General features: G+C 40.1%; 1 protein-coding gene across 4 annotated transcripts in view; it reads right to left on the bottom strand.

Moving 5' to 3' along the window:
* The window catches only part of CEP112 (centrosomal protein 112), a 298,077-nt gene that overhangs the window by 107,082 nt on the left and 165,025 nt on the right, over positions 1-25,970 (bottom strand). For all 4 annotated transcript variants that reach the window (XM_059670060.1, XM_059670062.1, XM_059670063.1 and 1 more), the window contains one exon: positions 11,069-11,299. In XM_059670060.1, the coding sequence (XP_059526043.1) occupies positions 11,069-11,299 (231 nt within the window). The remainder of the gene's footprint in view (positions 1-11,068; positions 11,300-25,970) is intronic.

Raw genomic sequence — 25,970 nt, 5'->3', positions numbered from 1 at the left:
CCAACAGCAAGTTAATCTACCGGTCGGAGCGTCTACGCCCTGGTGGTCAGTGTACGTCATAGCGAGGAGTTGAGTGGCCTTAGCATATCATTAGCATATTATGCTTTGATTGGTTGAATGGACGACCGGACACTTAGCCTATTAGGCTTTTATTATATAGGATTATTGCATTTTCCATACAGACAACTGCACACCTGCTTTTGTATATTTTTGGCCTGATCTCAATACTGTTGTAATTGCAAAAATTTTGCAATATTTAAGTAATAGAGGCTCTCGATTCAATGTAATATTTAGAATATATGTATAAGCTATATTATTTTAAAACATTTAAAATAATTTTGATTTTTAAAAAGAATGATTAATATGGAGCCAAGAATAAGAAGAATGTATCTTAAAAAGAGGCATTTAAAAATATCTATCAGTTTCCTATCATATATTTGTGTATATTATTACTTTAAAAAATCATTTATATGTCATGAGACACATAAACTAAACATAAAAATTAAGAACCTTTGCATTTTGAAAGATACTGTTAAAAGAATAAAGTTAAGCCACTGACTGTGAAAGTGTTTGCAAATCAGCTATCTTTTAAAGGACTTGTATCTAGAACCCTCAAAATTCAATAATAATAAACAACTAAATATAAAATTGGAAGACATTTAAATAAACACTATGCCAACAAAGATATTCAGTTGACAAATACACATATGAAAAGATGCTCCACATTCTTATTAGGGAAATGCACATGCAATTAAATACAACCTATTAGGGTGGCTACAATAACACTAGACACTCGACACTAAAAAGTGCCAATGAGGATGCAGAGCACCTGGGGCTCGTACATTGCTGATGGGAATGGAAAACGATACAGCCACTTTGGAGAAAGTTTGGCAATTTCTAATAAATGAAAAAATATATTTAGCATACAATTCAGCAACCCCACTCTTTGCTATTTACCCAAGTGAAATAAAAAAATTTATGTTCACACCAAACCTTTATATGAATGTTTAACAACCCAAATATTTCCAGCTGGAGAATGGATAAACTTTGGTACATCCATGCAATGAAATATTATTAGCAATAAAAAAGAATGGACTACTCATGCCCACAACAACGGATGAATTTAAATGCATGATGCTAAGGAGAAGAAAACAGATTCCAAAGGTCTTATACTGAATGATTCATTTTGTATATATTCCAGAAAAGGCAAATATAGTCACAGAAAATGGACAAGTGGCCACCAGGAGTTAGAGCCAGGGGGGTAAATGGGGCTGACAACAGGGGTGGAGGCATATTTGTGGTGGTGGGACACTTCTTCATCTTGACTGTGGTGACAGTTTGTCAACATTTACAGAATTATATATAATATATATGCAAATTATATGCAAAAATGTTTTAAAAAGAGAGGGATGAATGAAAAGTTACAGAGCACAGGAAAGAGCATGATGTCTTTGACAGGGACAGGGAACGGTTTTGAGTGAGGATGATGAGCTCACATCTTCCAGGCAGAGAGTGAACACGTGAAGCCCTAAACGGAGTGTTTACAGCCTGTACAAGGAAAAGGAGCATCCGGAGTGGGCACAGCACAGACTGTACCTGTGTGTGTGTGGGAGGGCAATTAAGACAGGCAGAAGATACACTTCATACTCGTTATGATGGTTATTCTATAAACAAAACAAACTGAAACAACGGTTGAAACTGAAATGATGGTTGGCGATGATGTGGAGAAATTGGAACCCTGGTTCCCTGATGGTGGGAACATAAATGGCACAGCGGCATGGAATACAGTAGGGCGGGTTCCTCAAAAGCGTAAAAATAGAATTACCATGTGATCCAGCAATTTCACTTCTGGGTATAAAGCAGGAATTCAAGGAGGTATTTGTATACCCATGTTCATATGTGCATTACTCACAGTAGTCGAAAGGTGAGAGCAACCCAAGCATCCATTGATGGGATGCACGGATAAACAATGTCTTATATACACACAATGAAATGTTATTCAGCCTTTTTAAAAAGGAAATGCTGACACATGCTACAATATGGATGGACCTTGAAGACATTCTGCTAAGTGAAATAATACAGTCACAGAAAGACAAATCTTGTTTGAGTCCACTCATATGAGGTACCTAGAGTAGTCAAATACATAGTGATAGAAAGGAGAATGGTGGTTGCGCAGGGCTGGGAGGAGGAGGAAATAGGGAGTTAGTGTTAATGGGTACAGCTTAGGTTTTGCAAGATGAAAGAAGTTCTGGAGATGGATGGTGGTGATGGTTGCACAATTTAAATGTACTTAATGCCACTAAACTGTAAACTAAAATATTAATTAAAATAAGTAAGGAGAAAAAAGGAAAGGCAGAAGAGGAGAAATGGGATTGTGCAAATGCTTGGCCAGAAAGCTAGAGAGCTGGGCAACCTCACTTTGTTGTGGGCAATGGCACTTAGTAAGTTCCTAAGCAAGGGAGGGCAATGCTATTAGCTTACAATCTACCTTGTCCAGAAAGCTGTGCCTGATTCTACCCCTCCCCACATACTTCCTGACACCTTCCTGGGTGTTTCCCAGGGCATGAGGTCCAGATCGAGACAATGACTCTAATTTCAGTTCAATGCAATCAGTTTCCTTTGTTCCATTATCCCTGACCATCAACATAAACCTCTTTGAGGGTAGAGGCTGTTTTCACACTGCCAGTGCTGACTCCAGCCCAGCAATGAGACGAGATGTTTAGAAAGACCCCTGCCTCAAGAGCACAGAGGGGTCTCAGTCTTACCTTCTCTGTGAGGTCAGATGGTCCTGTGTCCCTCAGGGGCCTCAGACTACCAGCCTGCCGTGTTTCGAGGTCATTACTATTTTCTCCTCTCGTTCTCATCAGACCTGGGGCTTGGCTTTCCGTGTGAGAGGAGTAGTCTAAAGTCAGCGGGGTCCACATGCCCTCTGGCCCCCATGGAGGTGGCAGAAGCAAGGATGAGAGCCCCTGAGCTGGCTGCGGCCAGTGAGACCTGCTTCTCTGGGATGCTCATGAGGGCTCAGCCTCCCTGCCCTGATAGAAAAGTGCCTAGGGCCAGGGGTAGGGTATTTGAGGGCCCTCCCACCTCAAGTAGGGGTGAGCAGGGACAGATGACATCACAATCATGCTGCTCAGTTTCTGATGTCAGCCAATGCATATCCTTTTCTCTGCATCTCTGATCCTCCGGGGACAGAAAAGGGGAGAGAAGTTGAAGGTGCTCAGGGCTCAGGGCCAGGACAACAATATAACTAGATGGTGACTTTTGTACATTCCTGTTTAGTTTACAAAGTGGTTAAAATATAGAACATTTAGAAGGGACTGAACAATACAGTGTAAAAGTCACATATAATCCCATCCCACAGAGAAATGAAGTAGCGAATTTTCATATCTCTCCGTGTCTGAGCTTCTCCCTGGCTTGCTTTTTCTTGATCTCACATCCCATGTTAAAACCCATCTGAAAGCCAAGTTGGCTCCAACTTTAAAATATATCCAAATCTGACCACCTCCACTGCCGCCATTCTGGTGACGCCTCCGGCATCTCTGCAATGCCCTCCTGGGCTTCCTCCTTCGTGCTCACACAACGAGAATGATCTCAGCCCAAGTCAGATCGTGCCACTCCTTGGTACAAAACGTGCTACACACCCAAACTTTTCCAAGTTGTCATTTGTGCATGTTTTTCCTATTGTCAGTTAATTTATTTTTATGTTTAGAGGTATCATTATAGTCCATTATATCAAGCTGTGGCTTATACACCCAGAGGAAAATGACCATTTGAAGTTTTGTGCAGAATATTGTAAAACTATACTGGATGTTGTTTGTCAATCAATTTGTATAAATCTAAACTCTTTGAGGACAACATTTAATTTAAAATGTTTAAGGATACAACATTTTATATTTTTAGCAAAGGGAAAGATCAAAGTAAAAAGAACAGAATTGAGATTAAAAATCCATTTTAAGCCAAAATGACAATGTCTTCATATTAATCCTTTAATTATAAATTTTAAAGGTTTAAGCAGTTCCTATGACCTGAGCTGTGAATAATTATGCCATGTGGAGCTTTCCTTACATTGGAAAAAGATGCTGAGTTGTTGCTCAAAGCCTTCCAACGACTTTAGGCTGGCAGAGCCCCTTCAAGCCATTCAAATTACAGACCGGGAACCCAAGCCGGTAAATGCTATGTCAGTTTCATAAAAGCTTTTTACTTAGTAAAGCACAGGGTAGAAAATGTTTGATGTATTCATGTTTTTAAATATCAAATTGTGAGGCTCCACACTACTACTTATAATAAAGAACTCGCAAAGGATTACACTATGGAAATTTTTGTGTGTATCATAAAATAAAATGATAAAATTAAAAGGCAAATATCAAAAAATATTTGCCACAAAGATAGAACTTTTATTCTAAATATAAAATGAGTTTATAGAAAGGTGATGAGGAAAACATTAGCACACCAACAGAAGAGAAACTGACTAAGAATGAAAACTGGCAACTCCAGAAAATGAAATGTGAAAAACAAATCTGTTATAAATGTTCAACTTCACTCTTAAAAATAAAGGAACACCTCAATCAAGTATGCTACATTAATTAAATGGAATATCATGAAACAATGAAAACTATATTTTCAAAGAATTTCAAATGGCATAGGTATATTCTTAGCATAACTTTTAAAAAAGTAAAAGACACAACAGTTTAGTTATTATGATCTCAGTTAACACAGCTATTTTACATTCACGTCAAATGGTTACTACCGGTTTTCTCTGGGAGATGGTAATAACAAGTCTTTTACAATCTTCTCTTCCATGTGTTCTAAAATATCTTCTATTTCAAGAAAATTTATTTTTAAAATAGCTGAATATATTTCTTAAACAATGGCACATTTTAAATACCAATGTTTTCATCAGTCTTCTGAAAACTACCCACTACTCAGTACTGTTCTTTAATTTTTCAAAGGTTCGTATTTTATGGATCTTGTTTTGATTTGGTTGAAAAAGATTTGAAAAGACTAGAAAAGCAGCATTAGTGATGCAAATGTCAATCATTTATTCCCTGGGATTCCCTATTTCAGAATTTCTACCTTGGGGAGGTATTTCATGTTTCTCTTACCTCAGAGCTACGAAACATATCATCTCGGGCTAAATCGCCCCTGGCAGAACCTACAGAAGACCTGGGCTTAGGAAATATTTTCTAACCTGAACACTGCGAGGCTGCTGGAACAGCCCATACCACAAGGGGGTATTAATTAAATTATTTATTATTCTGATGTAATTCTCCTCTCCTCTTTGAACCTTAATTTTATACTTAACTAGAGGCCTGGTGCACAAAATTTGTGTACAGGTAGGGTTCCTAGGCCTGGCCTGCAATCAGGGTCGATCGGGGCCTTCCAGCTGCCAGCCGGGGCTTTCCTTCCCCAGCTGCTTGCTGCTGGCTGCTGGCTGGGGCCCTCCTTCATTCTGCGCTGCCCCCTGGTGGTCAGCACATGTCATAGCGAGCGATCGAACTCCTGGTCTCCTGGTTAAACTCCTGAGGGGACACTTTGCATATTAGCCTTTTACATATATAAATAATAGAACCCCCTTGATTCTGATTGGATTTTGAAGTGCTAGCAAATACTTTAACTTTCAGATTTATTTAAACGTGGTAAAACATTAAGTCTTTTATAAGGTATAATAAGAATTCAAGTAAGATGCACAGTTACAAAATAGTCTAGCAACAGAATTACCTACCACCTATTAGTGCTAATTTAAATTTTTATAATAAGAACTCAAATGTCTAGTTTGTGTACCAAAAATTCAAACCACAAAAGGGAAAAATGCCATAACTGGTTTGGTTCAGTGGATAGAGCGTCGGCCTGCGGACTGAAGGGTCCCAGGTTCGATTCCGGTCAAGGGCATGTACCTTGGTTGTGGGCACATCCCCAGTAGGGGGTGTGCAGGAGGCAGCTGATCGATGTTTCTCTCTCATCGATGTTTCTAGCTCTCTCTCTCCCTTCCTCTCTGTAAAAAAATCAATAAAATATATTTTTTTAAAAAAAGGGAAAAAAATTGATGCTATGTGTTTAATTTATTAAGTAAGGTGGAGGAAATTACAACATTAAAAAATAAATAAATATTTGACTATAAAGATAAATTAAAATCAAATTTGAGTAAATCAGTACAATATTTTTATCCGTATTATCACTCACAGAGGCTAACTGGATTTCTCAGTGCAGCATCCTTCTTCCATTCACACACAGCATGTATGAATGCCTACTTTGAACCAAGCCCCACCCATGATCCTGGAGCTTTAGAAACAAATATTTAAAAGGACTGTTTTCAGGGCATCCATGTCCAGGTCTTCACTGCATTTAGAAATGGCTAAACCCCTTTTATTAGTTAAGTAAAACCATTTATCATCAAAAATACAAATTAATCTTCATATCAAGAACCCAGCACTTACAATTTTGTCATATGGACTTTGGGGTTGGCTCATTCCATCAACCCAGCAAGAACAAAACTCATGGTGGTAACCACCAGCCCACGTAGGGTTCTAGACTTTCTCTGCCAAGCCTCCACACTCTGATAAACCTTTATCCACGTCAGTTAAAATTACTATGCTCAACCTCATTTCTAGCTTCTTGTATGACTTCTGTTCTCTGTTCAGTTCAGGTGCCCTCCGTCCTTGCAGGCTTACACTGCCAGGGCTAGTGTCTTTCTAGACCAGGGGTGGGCAAACTTTTTGACTCGAGGGCCACAATGGGTTCTTAAACTGGACCGGAGGGCCGGAACAAAAGCATGGATGGAGTGTTTGTGTGAACTAATATAAATTCAAAGTAAACATCATGACATAAAAGGGTATGGTCTTTTTATTTTTTAGTTTTATTCATTTCAAACGGGCCGGATCCGGCGCACGGGCCGTAGTTTGCCCACGGCTGTTCTAGACACTAGTAGGACAGAAATGAACAAGATAGACAAGGTCCTGCTAATGGAGCTTAGTCCCAATGGGATAAATAGAAAATAAATATGTGAAAAAATTAAAAGATTATTTCAGATAGTGAGATGAGCCTTGAAGAGAATGGAAAAAGGTAAGATGGTAGAAGTGGGCAAGACTTGAGATACAGAGGTCAGGGAAGGACACTGACAAGTGCAGACTGATGAGGAGGAGGGTGAGTGGCCATGGAAAATCAAGGAGAAGAACATTCTAGGCAGAGGGGTGGCAGGTGCAAAGACCTGGAGGCAGGAGACAGCAAGGTGGGTCCAGAAACAGACCAATGTCTTCTATGGCTGGATCCTTGTAGCCAAGGGGAGAGGGTCAACCTGAGCTGGTAATTTCATTCACACCCTCATCTCTCAGATCAATTACCCCTGGTTCTTTGCATCATTATGCTCTTCCTCTCCATCAGTTCTTTCTCCCGTATTTCAAGACATTTTCAGCCTAAAAAGATATTATCCTTAAGTCCTGCTGCTCTTTGGGACTCCACCTCCCTTTTAATATCAGATTTTCCAAAAAAACCAACAATAATAGAGTATTCATGAATCCCCACTTCCTCCCTACTCTCTCACTTACCTTTTGCAACCGTGTTTCTGTCCACACTATCATTTTCAGTGCTTTGTCCAAGATCATCAATGACTTCTCAGTTTCCAATCCTGTGACCTTTCTGCCACCCCTATCCCTCCTGATTCTCTGTCACATTCTTGAAAATACTCCTTTCTAAATATTCTCTTCCTTTATTTCCATGAAAACTCATTCTTCTCATATTCCTTTTACCTTGATGACCTTTCCTTGACTATTTTCTCCCAGACTCTTAACTGAAGCTCTTTCCTCACCACTGTTTTCTATTTCCCTCCTGAACAGGCCCTCTTTGTAGGTGACTCCTACAGAGAGGGTTTTCTGGCCCTGCCTTCTCCTATGATTCCCCACAAATGTTCCTTCAACAGCAAATGAACATCACAGCTAGATGTAGTGATGGCATTTCCAACTCAACATGTCCATAACTGGATTAATCTTTTCTTCCTGAAATCAGAAAGTCCTCCTACATTCCCAAATGATTAAGGGTTGATTTATACTTAACCATTCTAATCAATGCCATCTCTGAGATGCTTCTCAAGCATGTCTCCTCATCCTCACTGCTGTATGTTCACGACCTTCGTACACCTCTGTTGTGTCCTCAGGGACCTCTAGCCTGAATTAATCAGGTCCCCACCAACTACTTCCCTGCTATGGCAGCTTGCCAACACTGACAGATTTTCCTAATAATTACTTGGCTATTGACACTTCATTTCCTCAAAATCTTCAGTAGCTTCGTACTGTTTCCACAGTGAAGCCATAGGCTTATCACAGCTTTGGAGACTTGCAATGATTTCTAGCCGTCTCTTAGCCTCATCACAACCACTCTGCTTGACTGACCTCTATGACATGTGCACGGTTCTGTTTGCTCCTACGGTTGTTCCTTTGGCTTAGAATGCCATCTTACATATCTACTTATGTTTAGTTCAAGTGACATCTCTTCCAGTTAATCTTCCCTGATTGCCTTAACAGAAAAGAATTCTCCCCCAATCCATACTCTACCTCACATTACAATTGTGTGTATGTGTCTTGCAGTCACTCCTTTTTAGAATCTACTTGAAGACAGTGCCACTTTTTCCTTTTTTCTGTGTGCCCCCACAGTGCGTGGGATAATGCCTTTCTGAGATATAGGAAATCTTCCAGAAATATTTGCCCAATGAATTACCCAGGGTTTCTAATGCTATGCTTTTGTTATCCATTAGTAATACATATAAACCTATACTTGAAAAATTTTATCAATTAAAAAGAAACATTTAAAACATTTAAAATGTGAATATACAATACAGAAAAATCAAGGCCTAAATTGTATGCTTTTCAAAAAATATATTTTTATTGATTTCAGAGAGGAATGAAGAGGGAGAGGGAGAGGGGAAGGGAGAAGAAGAGGGAAAGGGGGGAGAGGGAGAGGGAGAGGGAGAGGGAGAGGGAGAGGGAGAGGGAGAGGGAGAGAGAGAGGGAGAGGGAGAGGGAGAGAGAGAGAGAGAGAGAGAGAGAGAGAGAGAGAGAGAGAGAGAGAAACATCAATGATGACAGAGAATCATTGATTGGCTGCCTCCTGCAGGCCCCACTCTGGGGATCAAGCCCAAAACCAGGACGTGTGCCCTGACTGGGAATTGAACCTTGATTTCCTGGCCCATAGGTTGATGCTCAACCACTGAGCCCCACCAGCAGGGCTAAATTTTATGTCTTATGAGTCTGGCTTTGGTATGTCCAAATTTCTTAAAGTGAGCTGCACTGGTATCTGTGCCATTCAAGACCATTTACTTAGAATGATTTTGAACTGATGGCAGATATGACTGAAGTCAAGGAGAGGTGTGTGTAAGAATTACCAGAAAGGTCCCTGCAACATCACTTTCACTCTCCATTAGTCCCTCTTTTATTTGCTATTGTCAGAGCACTAAAGCTATTCCATATAGGGAAATATCCCTACTTCCTGAAGCTGTATATTTTAGCATCAAAATACTATCATTTTGTACTGCTTTGATGGAATTATCACTAACATCCTCCCTCGGATATATAAAAGGCATCTCAACTGGAACACATCCCAAACAGCCCAACCTGTCGTTCTTGCAATCTTCCTCCTGTCAGCGAAGGGTCACTCCTTGTGTCCACTGGCTCTAGCCAGTCACCTTGGAAACATTCTTACCTGCTCTCTCTCTCTCCCTGAACCAACAAGAAATCTGGCCAGATGTACCTTCAGAACATTACCCAAATCTGATCAGTTTTTACCACCGTCACTGCTACTGCCTGAGGCCCAAGTCTCTATCATCTCTTGTCTAAATTCTTGCAATAGCTTTTAAACTAGTCTCTCTACTTCCTTCTTTGCCCTCAATTCAGTCTATTCTCAGCGTTAGCAGAGAGATCCTTTCAAAGGTGAATCAGATGTCACACCTCTGCTCAAAACCTGCCAAGCCTCCTCTACTCAAGGAGAGTCAAAGCAAAGCCCTTTCAAAGGCCCAGACACACCTACAGGGCCTGGTCCACCTCTGAGGTTTTGTCCTTAACCTCATCTCCTCCTCCTTCCTTCTCCACCTCCACCTCGTCCTCCTCCTCCATCATCATTTCCAGCCACAGTGGCCTCCTTGCTGTTCCTCCAAGAAGCCAGGCTCCCTCCCACCTCTTTAGGGACATTTTCCTATATATTTCTTGGCTCAGAGCTATGCTGCTAAGGGCAAAGCTGGCTGAAATGTGACTCTCAGATAAAATTAGCTACTACAAAGTAAGCACATTGGGTTCTCGCTCCATGTAACATCAATGGAGTAGTGCCTAGCACGGTGTTGTATACGCTATGAAGGTTTAAAATTATTTAAAGGCAAAGAAGAGAGGAAAATTAAACAGAATTAGAAGATTCTTCAGCTACGCTTTTCAAGTTCTTTACCCCAAGGTATAGATTGGCCTTAAGAAACTCAAGGGACGATTTACATTTGTTATGCTTAGAACAATTCACATTTACTGCCCAATTAAAAGATTTACACTTTTCCAAAACATCAAAAGAAAGAATATTTGAGATTATTCCTGGAAGATAAGTCAACCCCAAATATGTCAATATTATACTGACATTTATTTCAAAAATATATAATTTTAAATCTTTTCCCAATCTGAAATATCAATCTGGGGAAATATGCCATCATGTATGTTACACTTCTAAAAACTGTAACATTTAGAAATAATTATTAGACAATCTGGAAAATATCTGACACTTAGTCTCAAGAAAATTCAGGGCTACAGCCCCAGCATTCCTAACCAGTATAATATTTGACAATATTATAACGTTGTATCACAGTGTGTATTTAATTGATACTGAATGGGATATTCTATGCAATTACTTCAAAGAAAGTCAACAAAAAAAGTTAGGAAATTCCCTATATGACTTTAGTGGTGCTTAGAAATACAAAAAGATACTTAAATTGCTCATTTGAACGATTTGAAGAGTAATTCTCTGTCCCCCACCTTCCAGAGGTGAAATGTGAGGGTGGCAGCCATGGTTTCATTTTGTCTATAAAACATCGAGGTGGATACCTTACCTTTTCCAGCGTCATCTCCGTCTCAGCTGCATGAGTCTTCCTCAGCTCTATTTTCATCTTCTCTGATTCAGCCTTCAGTTTGCTGACAGTAGCCTCATGGTCCCTGGCAGCCCTTTGCTTCTCCTCTTCACGGAGAAGACCGAGCTCTACCAGCTGCTGCTTCCGCTGTGTGTTCACATTAATCAGCTCTTCTCTCAGCTTGTGAACTTGGGCCTCCATGTCAGCAATAACCTTGTTGTGAAAAATGAAAAAATGGGCAGAGACTATGAATAGGAAAGTCATAAAAGTCAAGCAGTTTGGCAGGCCAGATATTCTGAGAGGTCTTCATGATATGAAATAACTAGATTCCATATAAAGATAATTTTTCCTCTTCCTCTGCTCATCTACACTAATAAAAGAGAAAAATGGTAATTGGCGTACGACGATACCCTTTTCATTGGCTAATCAGGGCTATATGCAAATTAACTGCCAACTATGATTGGCAGTTAACTGCCAACAAGATGGCGGTTAATTTGCATATGTAGGCACAATGCAGGGAGGCGAAAGGGAAAGCAGGAAGAAGCCCCCTGCCACTGACAGTGATCGGAAACCCAGGGGGGAGCTAAGAGCTGGGGGGCAGGGCAAAGGCGGCCCTGGGGCCGCCTTTGCCCTGCCCCCCAGCCATGATCGGAGAATCAGGCGCCTTTGCCGCCCTGGCCAGTGATAGCAGGAAGTAGGGGTGGAGCCAGCGATGGGGGCTGGGTACGGTCAAAGCTGGCAGTCCTGGGAGCTAGGGGTCCCTTGCCTGGGCCTAAAGCGAAGCCCACGATCGCGGGGCCGCTGCAGCTGCGGGTCCCCGCTGCCCGAGCCGTACGCCTCAGCCAGAGGCGTCAGGCCTGGGCAGGGGCGGAGCCTGCAACCGCGGGGAGCTGGGGGTGCCCTGCCCAGGCCTGACACCTCTGCCGGAGGCCTCAGGCCTGGTCAAGGGGACGATCCGGTGATTGGTGATCGGAGGGTGATGAGGGTCAACTCCTCTGGCTGAGGCATCAGGCCTGGGCGGGGGGCGGAGCCGGCGATTGGGGGGATATGATGGTCCCCTTGCCCAGGCCTGAAGCCTGGGTCAGAGGCGTCAGGCTTGGGCGGGGGGTGGAGCAAGCGATCAGAGGGAGATGGGGGTCCCCTGCCCAGGCATGATTCCTGGGCCAGAGGCCTCAGGCCTGGGCGGGGGCCAGAGCCAGTGATCGGAGGGAGATGGGGGTCCCCTGTCCAAGCCTGACACCTCTGGTGGAGGCGTCAGGCCTGGGCAAGGGGCCGATCAGGTGATCGGAAGGTGATGGGGGTCTACGCCTCTGGCTGAGGCATCAGGCCTGGGCAAGGGGCAGAGCCAGCAATCGGAGGGGTCTGGGGGTCCCCTGCCCAGGGCCGGACGCCTGGGCCAGAGGCATCAGGCCTGTGCTGGGGGCAGAACCAGTGAAGGGGGGAAATGAGAGTCCCCTGCCCAGGCCTGACATCTATGTCAGAGGCGTCAGGCCTGGGCAAAGGGCCGATCCTGCGATTGGAGGGTGATGGGGGTCAACGCCTGAGGGCTCCCAGTATGTGAGAGGGGGCAGGCTGGGCTGAGGGACACTCCCCCCCAACACACACCCAGTGCACAAATTTCGTGCACCGGGCCCCTAGTAGAAAGAGAAATACCCAAAGGGAAAAACAAAACAAAAATCACACACATGTACAACTGCACGTGCCAAAAACAAGAAGAGCAGTAAGCACAGTCAGAAGGCCAGGTATCTGAGGGCAAATGCCCTTATTTGCATTGCACCTTCGGGGGGAAGGAATATGGGGCTGAACATGATGCTACGGATTAAGTCAGAGAGCCTGTAATAGGCCAAAGTGGGTCCAGATCAGTAGTGTTAGCAATGCCCACCTGAAGCTAAAACAAATGCCCTTCTCAGAAAAGCTTCCTGCGGTTGAATGTCTCCAAGTTTCCCATAAATTAAGATAAACCAAAAATGAGATCATATTCAAAAATTACTAAACCCAGAAGAAAACCACCACTGATAAGAGTCAACACAGACCAATTCCCCTGGCCAGCACTTCAGATATCAGAATTATCAGAAAAAGCACATAAAATAAACATGTATTAAATATTTAAAGAAACAAAGGATGGAATCATAAATGAATAAACCAGGAGAGATTAAGCAAAAATGGCCAGATTTTAAAAGAACCAAACACAATTTGCAGCAAAGAATTTTTTGTACAAAAGGTAGAATAAATGAGTTAAGTTTCAATATTGCAGAAGCAAGAAGTGGTGAAACAGAAGAGAGGTTTTTATAAACCACCCATAATGCAGCACAGTAATATCAGAGGATAAAAACTATGAAAGGTTATGAAACTATGAAAGTTATGAAAGGTAAAATAAGAAGATCTATTACATGTCTAGAGTCCCAGAAGGAGAAAAGACAGAGAGAAGATATAAAACTATAGCGACTGAGAATTTTCCAGAACTGAGGAGAAGAATACACAGAAATAGTGAGCAGAATAATTATCAAGCAGACAATATAACTTATCAAATCCTGAAGGATGGAGCCAAGCAAAGGAAATATGTAGCCCTAACATGTTATGTGCTTTTAAAAGTTTAATTTTTTTAAAAAGTAGGCAACCACTTTAAGACACTGGTAATATAGAACAATTTCTGGTAAGACTGTTAAAAACAAGAAAGAACACACAAATTAATAAATATTAGGGATAAAAATAAACTTATGACAGTATTATCTAGAAAAGTAATATAATGACAAAGTAAAATAAATTAAAATAAAATTTTAATATTAAAAAGGGCATACTATGGATCCATCATAGATTAAAAAGATAATAAGATAGTACCATAGAAATATTATGCCAATAATTGAAGAACCTAAGTGAAATAGATCCCTATGAAAATATAAAATTTCAAAAGAAATAGAACAACTAAACTAATTGAAGAAATTGAAAAAATAGTTTAAAATATCCCCACAAAGTAAACATTAAACAAATAATTTTACAGGTGAGTTCTAAAAAAGATCTCCCAAGAGACAGATAATTCTAGTCTTTTACAAACTTTTCCAAAGAATGGAGAAAGATAAATACACTCTCAGACTATTTCAGAAGTTATAATATTGATACTGAAAGATGACAATACAAAGAGAAATAAAAATTATAGGTCAACTCACTCATGACACAGACATAAATGAGCAAACCAAGTCCAATAAAGTATAAAAATATGTAATCATCAAGTAGCAAAGAATATAAGGGCAGCTTTCCATTTATTGAAATCTATAAATGCCAATAAATATTGAATTTAAATGAAAAGGAAAATCTCTAAGCTATAAAAATCTACCAAAACTGACTAGAAAAAAGTGGAAAACATGAGTCATCCTATAACCATTAGAAACATTTAAATAGTAGTCAAAAATCTTTCCAGAAATGAAATATCAAGGCCAGATGGCTTTATTGGCCAGTTCCACCAAGTATTTAAGAAACAAATAACTCACTCTGGTACTAATTCTTTCAGAGAATAGAAAAAGCATTTTTCCGCAACTCAAATTATGAGGTCAGCATAACATCAATTAAAAAACATTTTCAAAAAAGAAAAATCTTCGGTCAACCTCAACAATTATTAGCAAATTGAATCCAGTGATAATACATCATGAAAGAATTGGAAAGGACATAATATTGGTGTAATGTTAGAAAATAACCTATAATATGATTTACTCCATTAAAGTATTTTTTTAAAAGCCTTATGATTATCTCAATACACAGAAAATCATTTGATAAAATTCCAAGACAAAAACTCCTAGCAAAATAGGGAATAAAAGAGACCACTCTTAACCACATAAAAGGTAGTTAGCAAAATCTCAGTATTTTTTATTCATTCTTTATTGTGAAGTTTTAAATAGCTCTTTTAAAATCAGCAAGAAGAAAAGAATACTTACTACCACTACTTATATGCATAACTCTATGACCAAAAATACAAAAGCAAAACTGTTTTTAATCATGGATGTTAGGACTGTCTATAGAGAAAATGCAAAATGTATGTATAAATTATTCTAAATAATAAAGGAGTTTAAAAGGGGTCTGAATAAAATATTAATATTAAAATCATTTGTAATTTTTACACACTAGCAAAAAATTATCAAACACCATTTACAACTATAACAATATAAGATTCTCAGAAATGTCTACCAAAAGATGTGCAGTACTCTATAGGCCTTTTAGAAAGATATTAAAGAAGATCTAATTACTGAGAGATGTGTCAGGGTGTTGGAAAGTCTCAATTTATCAGTTTTTCCCCAAATGACTGACAGGATCAGTTAATGCACGTTCAATGAATATTTCAACAAGAGCTTTCAAGAAACTTGACAAGCCGAATCTAACGTGTACAGGGATGAGCACAGTACCGTGAGATTCCTAGAGGAGGGACAGGGGGTGTGACATTCCATACCACATATTAGAACCTAAAATAATGTCACTAAAATTAACACAGTATAATTTTATCATAGAGTAGTGATTTTCAGCCTTTTTCATCTCATGGCATACATAAATTAATTACTAAAATTCTGCAGCACATCAAAAAATACTGTATCATTTGCTGACCTGACCAAAAATAGGTGTAATTTTGATTGATTTACAAAAAATAATAATAGTAATTACCTACCCTTTATGCTCCAATGTGATTTTTTTAAAAATCAAGTGCCTATAGCATCTGTGGTACCCAGAATTAACCAATCAGATTCAACCTTATTATGCAATATGACCAATAAGATGCAACGCCATTATATGATATATATCTATATATATATACATAGATATAGATATAGATATATAGATATAGATATAGATATAGATATAGATATAGATATAGATATATGGTTCAAGATAGGGCATTCACACAGGACGGCTATTATTGTGTTTCCCTTAGATCAGTGGTTCTCAACCTGTGGGTCACGACCCCTTTGGGGATCAAACGACCCTTTCACAGGGGTCGCCTAAGACCATTGGAAAACACATATATAATTACATATTGTTTTTGTGATTAATCACTACGCTTTAATTATGTTCAATTTGTAACAATGAAATTGGGGGTCACCACAACATGAGGAACTGTATTAAAGGGTAGCGGCATTAGGAAGGTTGAGGGAAGGTTGAAAACCACTGCCTTAGATTGTCATTTTTTTATTTGACAATCTAAGGGAAAAGAGGTGACGCCCCTGATTACATAGTCGGGAATTGTATGTTTTAAAAATTCTTACGACATACCAGTTGAAAATTGCTGTCATAGAGAATAGAAAAACTTGAATAATGGAAGGTAATGGTGAGTCTAGAAACTGGCTCACATGGACAGAGCTGGCATCACAGTGTAGTGGGTAAATGATGAACCAGTCTACAAATTGTGCCAAGACAGTAAGTTATTCATATGAAAAAAAAGAAATCAGATCCCTACCTTATACAATAGATAAAATGCCATTCTCTCCATTCATAGGTATATATATCCAAGGGAAATAGGACATATCTCTGCATATGTGGGGACAGTGAGTCAATATCACTAGATTAAGGACAACAGTTGCCTCTGGGACAGGGACCCCAGGATATGGGAAAGGAAATACCTATATGTAGAGGCAATCCTATCTAATAAAAGAGTAATATGCAAATTGACCATCACTCCAACACACAAGATGGCCACCCCCGTGTGGACACAAGATGGCCACCACAAGATGGGGGCGATCAGGCCTGCAGGGGAGGGCAGTTGGGGGGGACGACCCAGGCCTGAGGGGAAGACAGTTGGGGGGGGGGCCCCAGGCCTGCAGGGGAAGATAGTTGGGGGTGGGGCCCAGGCCTGCAGGGGAGGGCAGTTGGGGGGGACCCAGGCCTGCAGGGGAGGACAGTTAGGGGCCACCAGGCCTGCAGGGGAGGACAGTTAGGGGCAACCAGGCCAGCAGGGGAGGGCAGTTAGGGGCAATCAGGCTGGCAGGGGAGTAGTTAGGGGCAATCAGGCAGGCAGGCAGGAGAGCGGTTGGGAGCCAGCAGTCCTGGATTGTGAGAGGGATGTCTGACTGCCCAGTGGGATCGGGCCTAAACGGGCAGTCAGACATCCCTTGAGGGGCCCCAGACTGGAGAGGGTGCAGGCTGGGCTGAGGGACACACAACCGCCCGTGAATGAATTTTGTGCACCGGGCCTCTAGTGGTTTTAATAATGTTCTAATTCTTCACTTGGGTGGTCATTTCATGATTTTCATTTTGTTTGTATGCCTTAGTGCTTAAATATTATTTAACATACATTACTTGTATCAGACACAACATGAAATAATTTAAAAGATGATGCAAAGGTTTTATGCCCAGGTGGTGGGAATAATCACTTAAATTTTAATACAATAATTATTTTTAACATAGTCTTTCTATTTATTATGAAAATATAAACATCTTATGATAATTTTCCCTTTTGTTGTGGATATCTCATTACTTTTTTATTATTATTAGTTAAGGTATTACAAATGTGTCCTCATACATATCTCATTACTTTTGATAATCATGTAAAAAAAGTTAATTTAAAATAATATATTTTCTTTAGAACAACATTAACAGTTCTAGAATATATTTGACTTATAGTTAATATCACATGCAATAGAATTTCCACTTATTGTAAACTCCCATCAGAACTCTAGTATAAAAGAGTTTCACCTTTTAACAAAACACTGCTTTTGTCTCCCAAAGAAAAAAAAGTATGAGAAATAGTGATAGATGATTAATGTGTTACTAAAAAATTAAGTATAATATTTAAACACAAATCAGCCCTGTTCTAAAGTAGGACAACTGGTGTGTATTGAACACTATGGCTTAGGCAGTGTAGGATCAGAGAATATGAATACGCAGAACTAAAAAAACCAAAATGGTAGAAAAGCAGGGTCAGAAGTGTTGAATTCAGGCAGGTCGGAGGCAGGTGTTCACAGAATGGTGAGTACCTCCAAGGCAATTCTTGCTTTGACATAGGTCTCAGGTCTTTTAAGACTTTTGGGCCTTGGGTAGGTAGTTCATATCTCTAGTCAGTTTTGTCAGTCATTGGTTTTCTGTCCCTCTGTGTATCCGTTCACCTCCCCATCTCTTGCCTCACCAAATCACTTAAGGAGACAAATGGCCCATGTCCATTAATGAAGCTTCCATGTCCATTTCTGAAGAGTTGTGTCCTCATGTATCCATGAGGTTTAGCAAGAGGAAGAACCCTCAGAGGAAACTGTTTGGGATTACATTTCAAGAGAAGCAGTCCAAGCTCCTGCCCTCCTCCTCACTGGAAATTTCCTTTCACGGTGGAAGGGTAAGGAACTAAGAGCAGGAGCCCTGACACCTCTCCTGCTTCCTTCCATGTCCTGGGTTGGTCCCATAGGTTAGAATTAGGAAGACTATGGAAGTGGAGAGTCTCTGGTCAGATATTATCTCTGCTTCACATAGGCTTTAAGAGCAAGACGTCACTGAATTCAAACACACCTGTTTCTCATAAATGAATTACGGGTAAGTGCAGAGCACAAGGGTTGAGGTACTTCTGCTAATCTCTGCCAGGTATAGATAGTGAAGGGCAGTAAAACACTGTCTTTTTTGTTTGTTTGTTTGTTAGTTTTGTTAATCCTCACCCAAGGATATTCCTCCATCCCTGATTTTTAGGGAGAGTAGAAAAGAGAGGGGGAGACAGAGAGAAACACTGATGTGAGAGAAACACACAGACTGGCTGCCTCCTACACAAGCCCTGACCAGGGCCCTGGCCAGGGAGGAGCCTGCAACCAAGGCACGTGCCCTTGACTGGAATCGAACCTGGGACCCTTTGGTCCACAGGCCAACACTCTATCCACTGAGCCAAACTAGTTAGTGTAACACTGTCTTCATCTTTATCATTTCAAGGAAGTGATACTTAAACGCCATAGGAATGAAAACCTCACAGATAGGAAAAGGTTTGAAGAAATGATCATCTAATTTCTTGGCCGTTACATCATGTAGAAAAGGCCAGAGTATTTCTATACTCACCCCTGCAGTTAAAGGGCCTCCCTATGTATTTATTTCACCTTTTATTCACTTGGTCCTGTCATTTTGCCTCATATAGGGCATCTGTCCACATAGTTTGTGTATGAGATTAACTCATTGTAAGTATATGTATAGTAAGAACTGAATGTACTGAGAAGGGCAGGTGGCTGCACATCCATGTATAATGCGTTAATCTTTCTTTGAAGTTTTTGAAAATATTCCAGGACCATAAAACAATTCAAGGTTATTATTATAAACCCCAATTATCATTTTGAAGTAACATAAGTGAATAAGGTTTAAGTGATTGGAGTTAATCTGTGGTGACTGGATGAATAGCCTATAAGTAATTTTGGAGAGAAATAATCCTTGCTATCTGCTATTTACTTTTATGGAACTTACACATTTATATTCTCCTTGCCTCTTTTTTTGTTTGTTTTAGATTCTAAATAGGAGATATTATATAACTTAGCGTTATTTATTGCCATGTTATATTTTCTATTTTAATTGTTTATGTAAACATCCAAAATTTGTCCTCAGTTGTAGTTCCCCAAAACTTCCCTGAGACCTTTGCAAAGGGAAAGGATTGGGAGGTGACTGCTGTGTTGGCAGGAGCCAGGTTATGATGGAAAAGGGCAAACCAATCTATGGCTGGTTTTTAAATAATTTTGAGGGAGAAAATCCCTGGTGATTAGGTTTGAAGTTACCGATTTTTGTTAGTTTTGATATATAATCTAAGTACATGATGCTATCTACACTAATAAAAGAGAAAAATGGTAATTGGCGTACGACGATACCCTTTTCATTGGTTAATCAGGGCTATATGCAAATTAACTGCCAACTATGATTGGCAGTTAACTGCCAACTAAGATTGGCAGTTAACTGCCAACAAGATGGTGGTTAATTTGCATATGTAGGCACAATGCAGGGAGGCGAAAGGGAAAGCAGAAAGAAGCCCCCTGCCACTGACAGTGATCGGAAACCCAGGGGGGAGCTAAGAGCTGGGGGGCAGGGCAAAGGCGGCCCTGGGGCCGCCTTTGCCCTGCCCCCCAGCCATGATCGGAGAATCAGGCGCCTTTGCCGCCCTGGCCAGTGATAGCAGGAAGTAGGGGTGGAGCCAGTGATGGGAGCTGGGTACGGTCGAAGCTGGCAGTCCCGGGAGCTAGGGGTCCCTTGCCTGGGCCTAAAGCGGAGCCCATGATCGCGGGGCCGCTGCAGCTGCGGGTCCCCGCTGCCTGAGCCGTACGCCTCAGCCAGAGGCGTCAGGCCTGGGCAGGGGCGGAGCCTGCAACCGCGGGGAGCTGGGGGTGCCCTGCCCAGGCCTGACACCTCTGCCGGAGGCCTCAGGCCTGGTCAAGGGGACGATCCGGTGATTGGTGATTGGAGGGTGATGAGGGTCAACTCCTCTGGCCGAGGCATCAGGCCTGGGCGGGGGGGCTGAGCCGGGGATTGGGGGGATATGATGGTCCCCTTGTCCAGGCCTGAAGCCTGGGTCAGAGGCGTCAGGCTTGGGCGGGGGGTGGAGCAAGCGATCAGAGGGAGATGGGGGTCCCCTGCCCAGGCATGATTCCTGGGCCAGAGGCCTCAGGCCTGGGCGGGGGCCAGAGCCAGTGATCAGGGGGAGGTGGGGGTCGCTGATCCTGCGATTGGAGGGTGATGGGGGTCAACGCCTGAGGGCTCCCAGTATGTGAGAGGGGGCAGGCTGGGCTGAGGGACACTCCCTCCCCACACACCCAGTGCACGAATTTCGTGCACCGGGCCCCTAGTTAGTTTATATTATTATATATGTTTAGCATTGACTATTAAGTTAAAAATTAAAATAAAGATAAAATATATTCTTTGTTATATTTGGTTGTTGATCACTCTTTATGTCAAAGTTAATTTTGAAGCAAAATTTAGACTCTTATTCTTCTAGAACTTTCACTCCACTGAAATAAAATGTCTCATTTTATTTTTTAATGAAAGGAAAACCTTGAATGAAATGAGAATTTTTGAGATTTTATTAAATATATAGAATTGATGTGAAAGTGGATATTCAGACTTCTAGGAAGGACAGAACATATATTAAAAAGCTAATTGTAGACTACATTAGGGAAATACTGTTGGAGACATAAAAAATAATATTTTGAAAAGGTTTAATATGTCAACTTAATTTATAGAGATTAAATTATGTCATGCACAAAACTGTATCTCTTACACAGATCCTACATTTATTATAAATTCAAAACTGAAATTCATCTACATAGTTCAAATAAAAAGTATTTTTACTGTATAATCATATCCTACAACATACTATCTGCCTTTTAACATATTTTGTCAATTCATGATTTCAAATTAAGCCAGTGCTATCATTTTATATGGGGGTAATATTTTGCTGCATTTTAAAATAAAAATTTATATTTTTATGGTATTTTTATAGGGCTAAAGCTTTTAAAGTGTGTTCCCGTATGCCACAGAAAGGTTGATGAAAGTAGAAGAGACTCAGAAGGGATGCAAGTCAAGTCCCACAAAAGTCCAGGAGGAAACCAGGTCTTTAGAGTCTTAGGGCAGCACGTTCTATTTTTAACTTGCTACATCTAAGCTGCAAAGGGAACTTTCTTGACTCCTAATGCCCGTGTTCTATCCAATAGAAAATATTTTTTAAAACCCCTTAAATTATTGAGAGATATTTATATGTTGTTGTCTTTTATTGATTTTTTTTTTTTAAGAGAGAGAGAGAGAGGAAGGTAGAGGGATAGAGATAAACATCGATGTGAGGAAGAAACACGAATTGGCTGCCTCCTGCATACCCGCTACTGGGGATGGAGCCCGCATCCTGGGCATGAGCCCTGACTGGGAACCAAACCTGCAACCTCTTGGTTCCTGGGTCGATGCTCAACTGGTGAGCCACACCAGCCAGGCCACTGAGAGATATTTAGAACCAAGAGCAAGCAGATTTACCTTGTAGTGGTCAGAATTTTCTGTGAAGTCCCATTTGGTATATTTAAAGTACATTGTGTTTCAGACTCTTGTTTACAGCTCTTAGACTCAGGAATTAAAACAGTCATTAGCTCACCTCGTGGCACAGAAAACAGTTCCTCCACGTGTAAAGATGAGAAAGGTCTTACATTTCCCCAAAATTCAAAAGGTTCACTTAACTCTGGAAGGAATTCTACACACAAAATTACAATGTGATATCGCTGATCACAATGACACTACTAAACTGAATGATTAAAGAGAGGACATTGCTTAACATATAGATAAGGCAAGAAAAACGTTAATTTGGTTTAAAGTTTTAGAACAACGAATGTTCAACTTTGGAACATACTACAGAGGACTTAGATCAAAAAAGAAAAAATAATTTTACCTGCAAAAAAGGGGAAGTCTCCCGGTTGAGTATTAAAAAAGTAATAGGGTAACAGTACAGAAGAAAAACACTCATTAATCTGTATGCCTGTCTAGAGAAGAAAAGAAGCAGAACATGTAACGAGTCACATGAACTGGCAAACATTAGGGCTGCATGTGTTTTTTGTGAGTAATGACAATACTGGTAAAAATTCATAACTGATGTTGAAATTTCTAGTTTTATTCTAGAACCACCCAAATCATCTAATTGAAAGTAGTTCTTGAGGAAAGTGAGTAAAATCCCATAGCATTCTGCATTTAGATTAGGTTCCAATTAAAAGGAAAAAACGATTCATAGCACATTGACCTATTTTGGAAATTGGCAAATAAATGTCAACTACACTTAAAAGAACTATGTATAAGCATTTATTTTAGAAATGAAACTAATTAACAGAAGCACAGAATATGAGTATATATAAATTTTCTAGACTCAAATGGCTAGAAAAGTGGAAATATTCTACCTGAGAATAATGACACTAAAAGAGACTAGCTTCCAAATAGCACTTTATAAATTCCATCTTGAGATTACCAAATATAAGTATTAAAAAGCCAACACAGACATATTATCCACAGTTAGCGGTGGTGCAACATCAGGGCTAATGAACAGGAGTCTACACGTTGGGAGGATGCTATTTGCAGCATCTAGGAACACTTAAAGATATTTTCTTGACAGAGTGTTTCCAGGAGTGACAGGTAACCTATTTGGCCTTGGAAGAAGAATAAAATTCAGGCTGAATTCTTCTTCACTAGAAACCTTCTGTAAAGAATGACATTCAAGTAATTGGAAAGAAGATTTTCAACACTTTCTCGATTTACTATACTTCCCGTTTCCAAAAAAAAAAAAAAAAAAAAGCAAAAATCTGACCTAGGTTTTCTACCAGTTCTTATTAGCCATTCTCTGCAAACATTCTGTACACACTAGGGTTGCAATAGCCCGCATGTTATATTGGCACCATTCAGACTGTGCTAACAACCAGATGCCTTTACAAAGCAAAGTATTCAGAAGTTTTGGCTGCTTAATTAAATATGGGAAAGCCCACAACACTCTGAAGCACACGTGGCTGACTCTTTAACAATGGGCCAACGGAAAGTGAAGCTGGCTCAGTGACTGCTTGCATCAGGATGGACATGGTGCTTCCTCTCTTATCATTACTTCTAACAGCACGTCATGCAGTTAATTCTTTAAATATATGCAGAAACTAATACAAAAGGGTCACATGATATGTTTTCAGTCAGTGCCATGTAAATACCAGAATCACATTTGTAATTTAAGAGTGCATTAAAAACATACGATAAGTCAGTTTTATCTAAAGAAATAAACCTGAAATGTTATTATTTCAACCTTTTTTTTTTAAAGCACCAGATTTCAAGTGAGAATATCTAGTTTACTAAACCTTTCACTAAGTGCATAAAGTAGTGTAATTCTTGGTGGATTTACTTCTAGGAATTCTGGAAAAAGCTCAAGTACCCAGACTAAAGGAAATTCACTCTAAAGCCAGTAGGCACTGGCATGAATATCTCCAGCATGGTAGCCGTGCCCTCCCAGCCAACCTGACCTGAAAGGACAGCTTCACTGAGGCCCAGGTGGGCCTCTCCAAGTTATCCTGGAGGTCAGAATGCCCTGTATGATGTTTAGGGTATACAGTCAGCTGAGAGAGGGAGGTCACCTCATGCTCAATCCACCCTACTTGTGGAAACATCCTGGAGGACTTTGGCACCAACACAGCAGCCCCATGAGGATGTGCAACAATAACTTAATTTATTATAATAATTGGTATTTTTGTGCATGATCTGTTACTTGCGGCTTTTACTTCTCTAGTCATAAAATGAGTTCACCTAATATAAGAAGACATTTTGTGGGCAAAGTCAGGGCAAATAACTAGAAAAAAATGCACTAACTATATCCATGGTGATGCTATTTATCTCTGCTTATAAATATAAAGTATATAATGTTAATTTTTAATAATTTAGCCTTTTCACATTAAAATTACTTTCAATTATATGAACCTTTTCATGGAGGTATTCTTAGCTGAGGCTCTGTATGAACATAAAACAGGATATATTCAAGTGTATATTCAAAATGCATAGATACTTCTAGAATAACTGGCATAGACATTAGAAACATGATACACAGCAATGCTATCCTACAGAAACAGAGGTTTAAAATTAATTTATAGATGAATTTAGACAAGCACTTTAAGGATTCATTTTACTAAATATAATGTCAAATTCTTTTCAACATTATATTCTGGTAAAACTAGACAGTTATGAAATCTAAGTTATGCATCTTGGATAATCAAACACTTAGCTACAGGCATACAGATCCTAATTATAAAACTTTTTAAATCAAACTAAAGAAAAAAAGCCACCTGTATACCAAATGGATACTAAAATCCAGAGAAAAATGCTATAAATAAATTTAGAGATGTACAAAAAGATTTAATGTGTTTTAATTAGCTTAACATTGTTGATAAAAACACAAATTGATTTTTTCCCACTAAACACTAATAAACATCAAATATATTTGAAGACTGACAGTTCTGTTAACAAAAATAGTGAACAGCTTAATGCAGACCCCTTCTAAAACCATTCTGCAGTTAAATGGCTCTGTCCATGTAGCTACCTATAACTTCCACTGGCCGGTTTTCACCACGTTGCCAATGCCTGTTAAACTATCGGGAGCCTGCTAGTCACCTGATGCATTTACCTTGTGTGCTGAACAAAGTCACCTGACAATTCATGAGACAGATGATTTCCCTTTTTATTAACCTAAAAGGTTCAGAAACTGCTTTCACCCTCTCTTCCATTTCGCCTCACGCACCAGCATGCACTTGCCCACCACTCTCTGGACCATTCCCTGCTGAGCAGGGCACATCCAACAGGTTCCTGCACACAAGATCTTGCCTCAAACACAGGTGCAGGGCCATGACCAGGGGTCGCCTGCCTCACCCTCAATCTCTGATGCTTGCTTGCTTCATAATCTGGGGTTTGGATTCCTGACTCTATGCATGTTCCAAAATTAAGGTTACTACCTTGACTTTATGTAATTACATCCTTTATATCTTTTGTTTTAACTACTTGGACTCACAAAGTCCTTTTCCCAACCTCTTGATCTGACTTCATTATCCTAAAACTGACCGGCTTAAATTTCTGACCCTCCTAATAATTTTAAAGGTCCATTTTAATGCCTAGCTACCCAGGTTTCTGGTCTCCTCCCTCTGCCATGTCCTAGGGTACTGAGAATATTAGACTTATTCTCAGGCTATTTACAGAGAAACCAAATCAGCAAACCCTAAGAGACTATATGAATGAAAATAAATACCTGCAAAGTATTGAAACAGAAAGACATGTTGCTATGGATACAGAACTCTATGACCTTAGTTTTATTCTATGCAATTCCGAAGTAAAGTAGCCAATAAGGAGGCAGAAACTTTAAGCATGTGATCAAAAAAATCAAAAAGTACATATTACTTTTACTAGTACTAGCAGAAAATATAAGGGGTTT

The sequence above is a fragment of the Myotis daubentonii genome, chromosome 16, assembly GCF_963259705.1.
Source record: "Myotis daubentonii chromosome 16, mMyoDau2.1, whole genome shotgun sequence".
NCBI lineage: Eukaryota > Metazoa > Chordata > Mammalia > Chiroptera > Vespertilionidae > Myotis > Myotis daubentonii.
The sequence above is the reverse complement of the archived record's forward strand: the minus strand, read 5'-3'. Positions and strand labels throughout refer to the sequence as shown.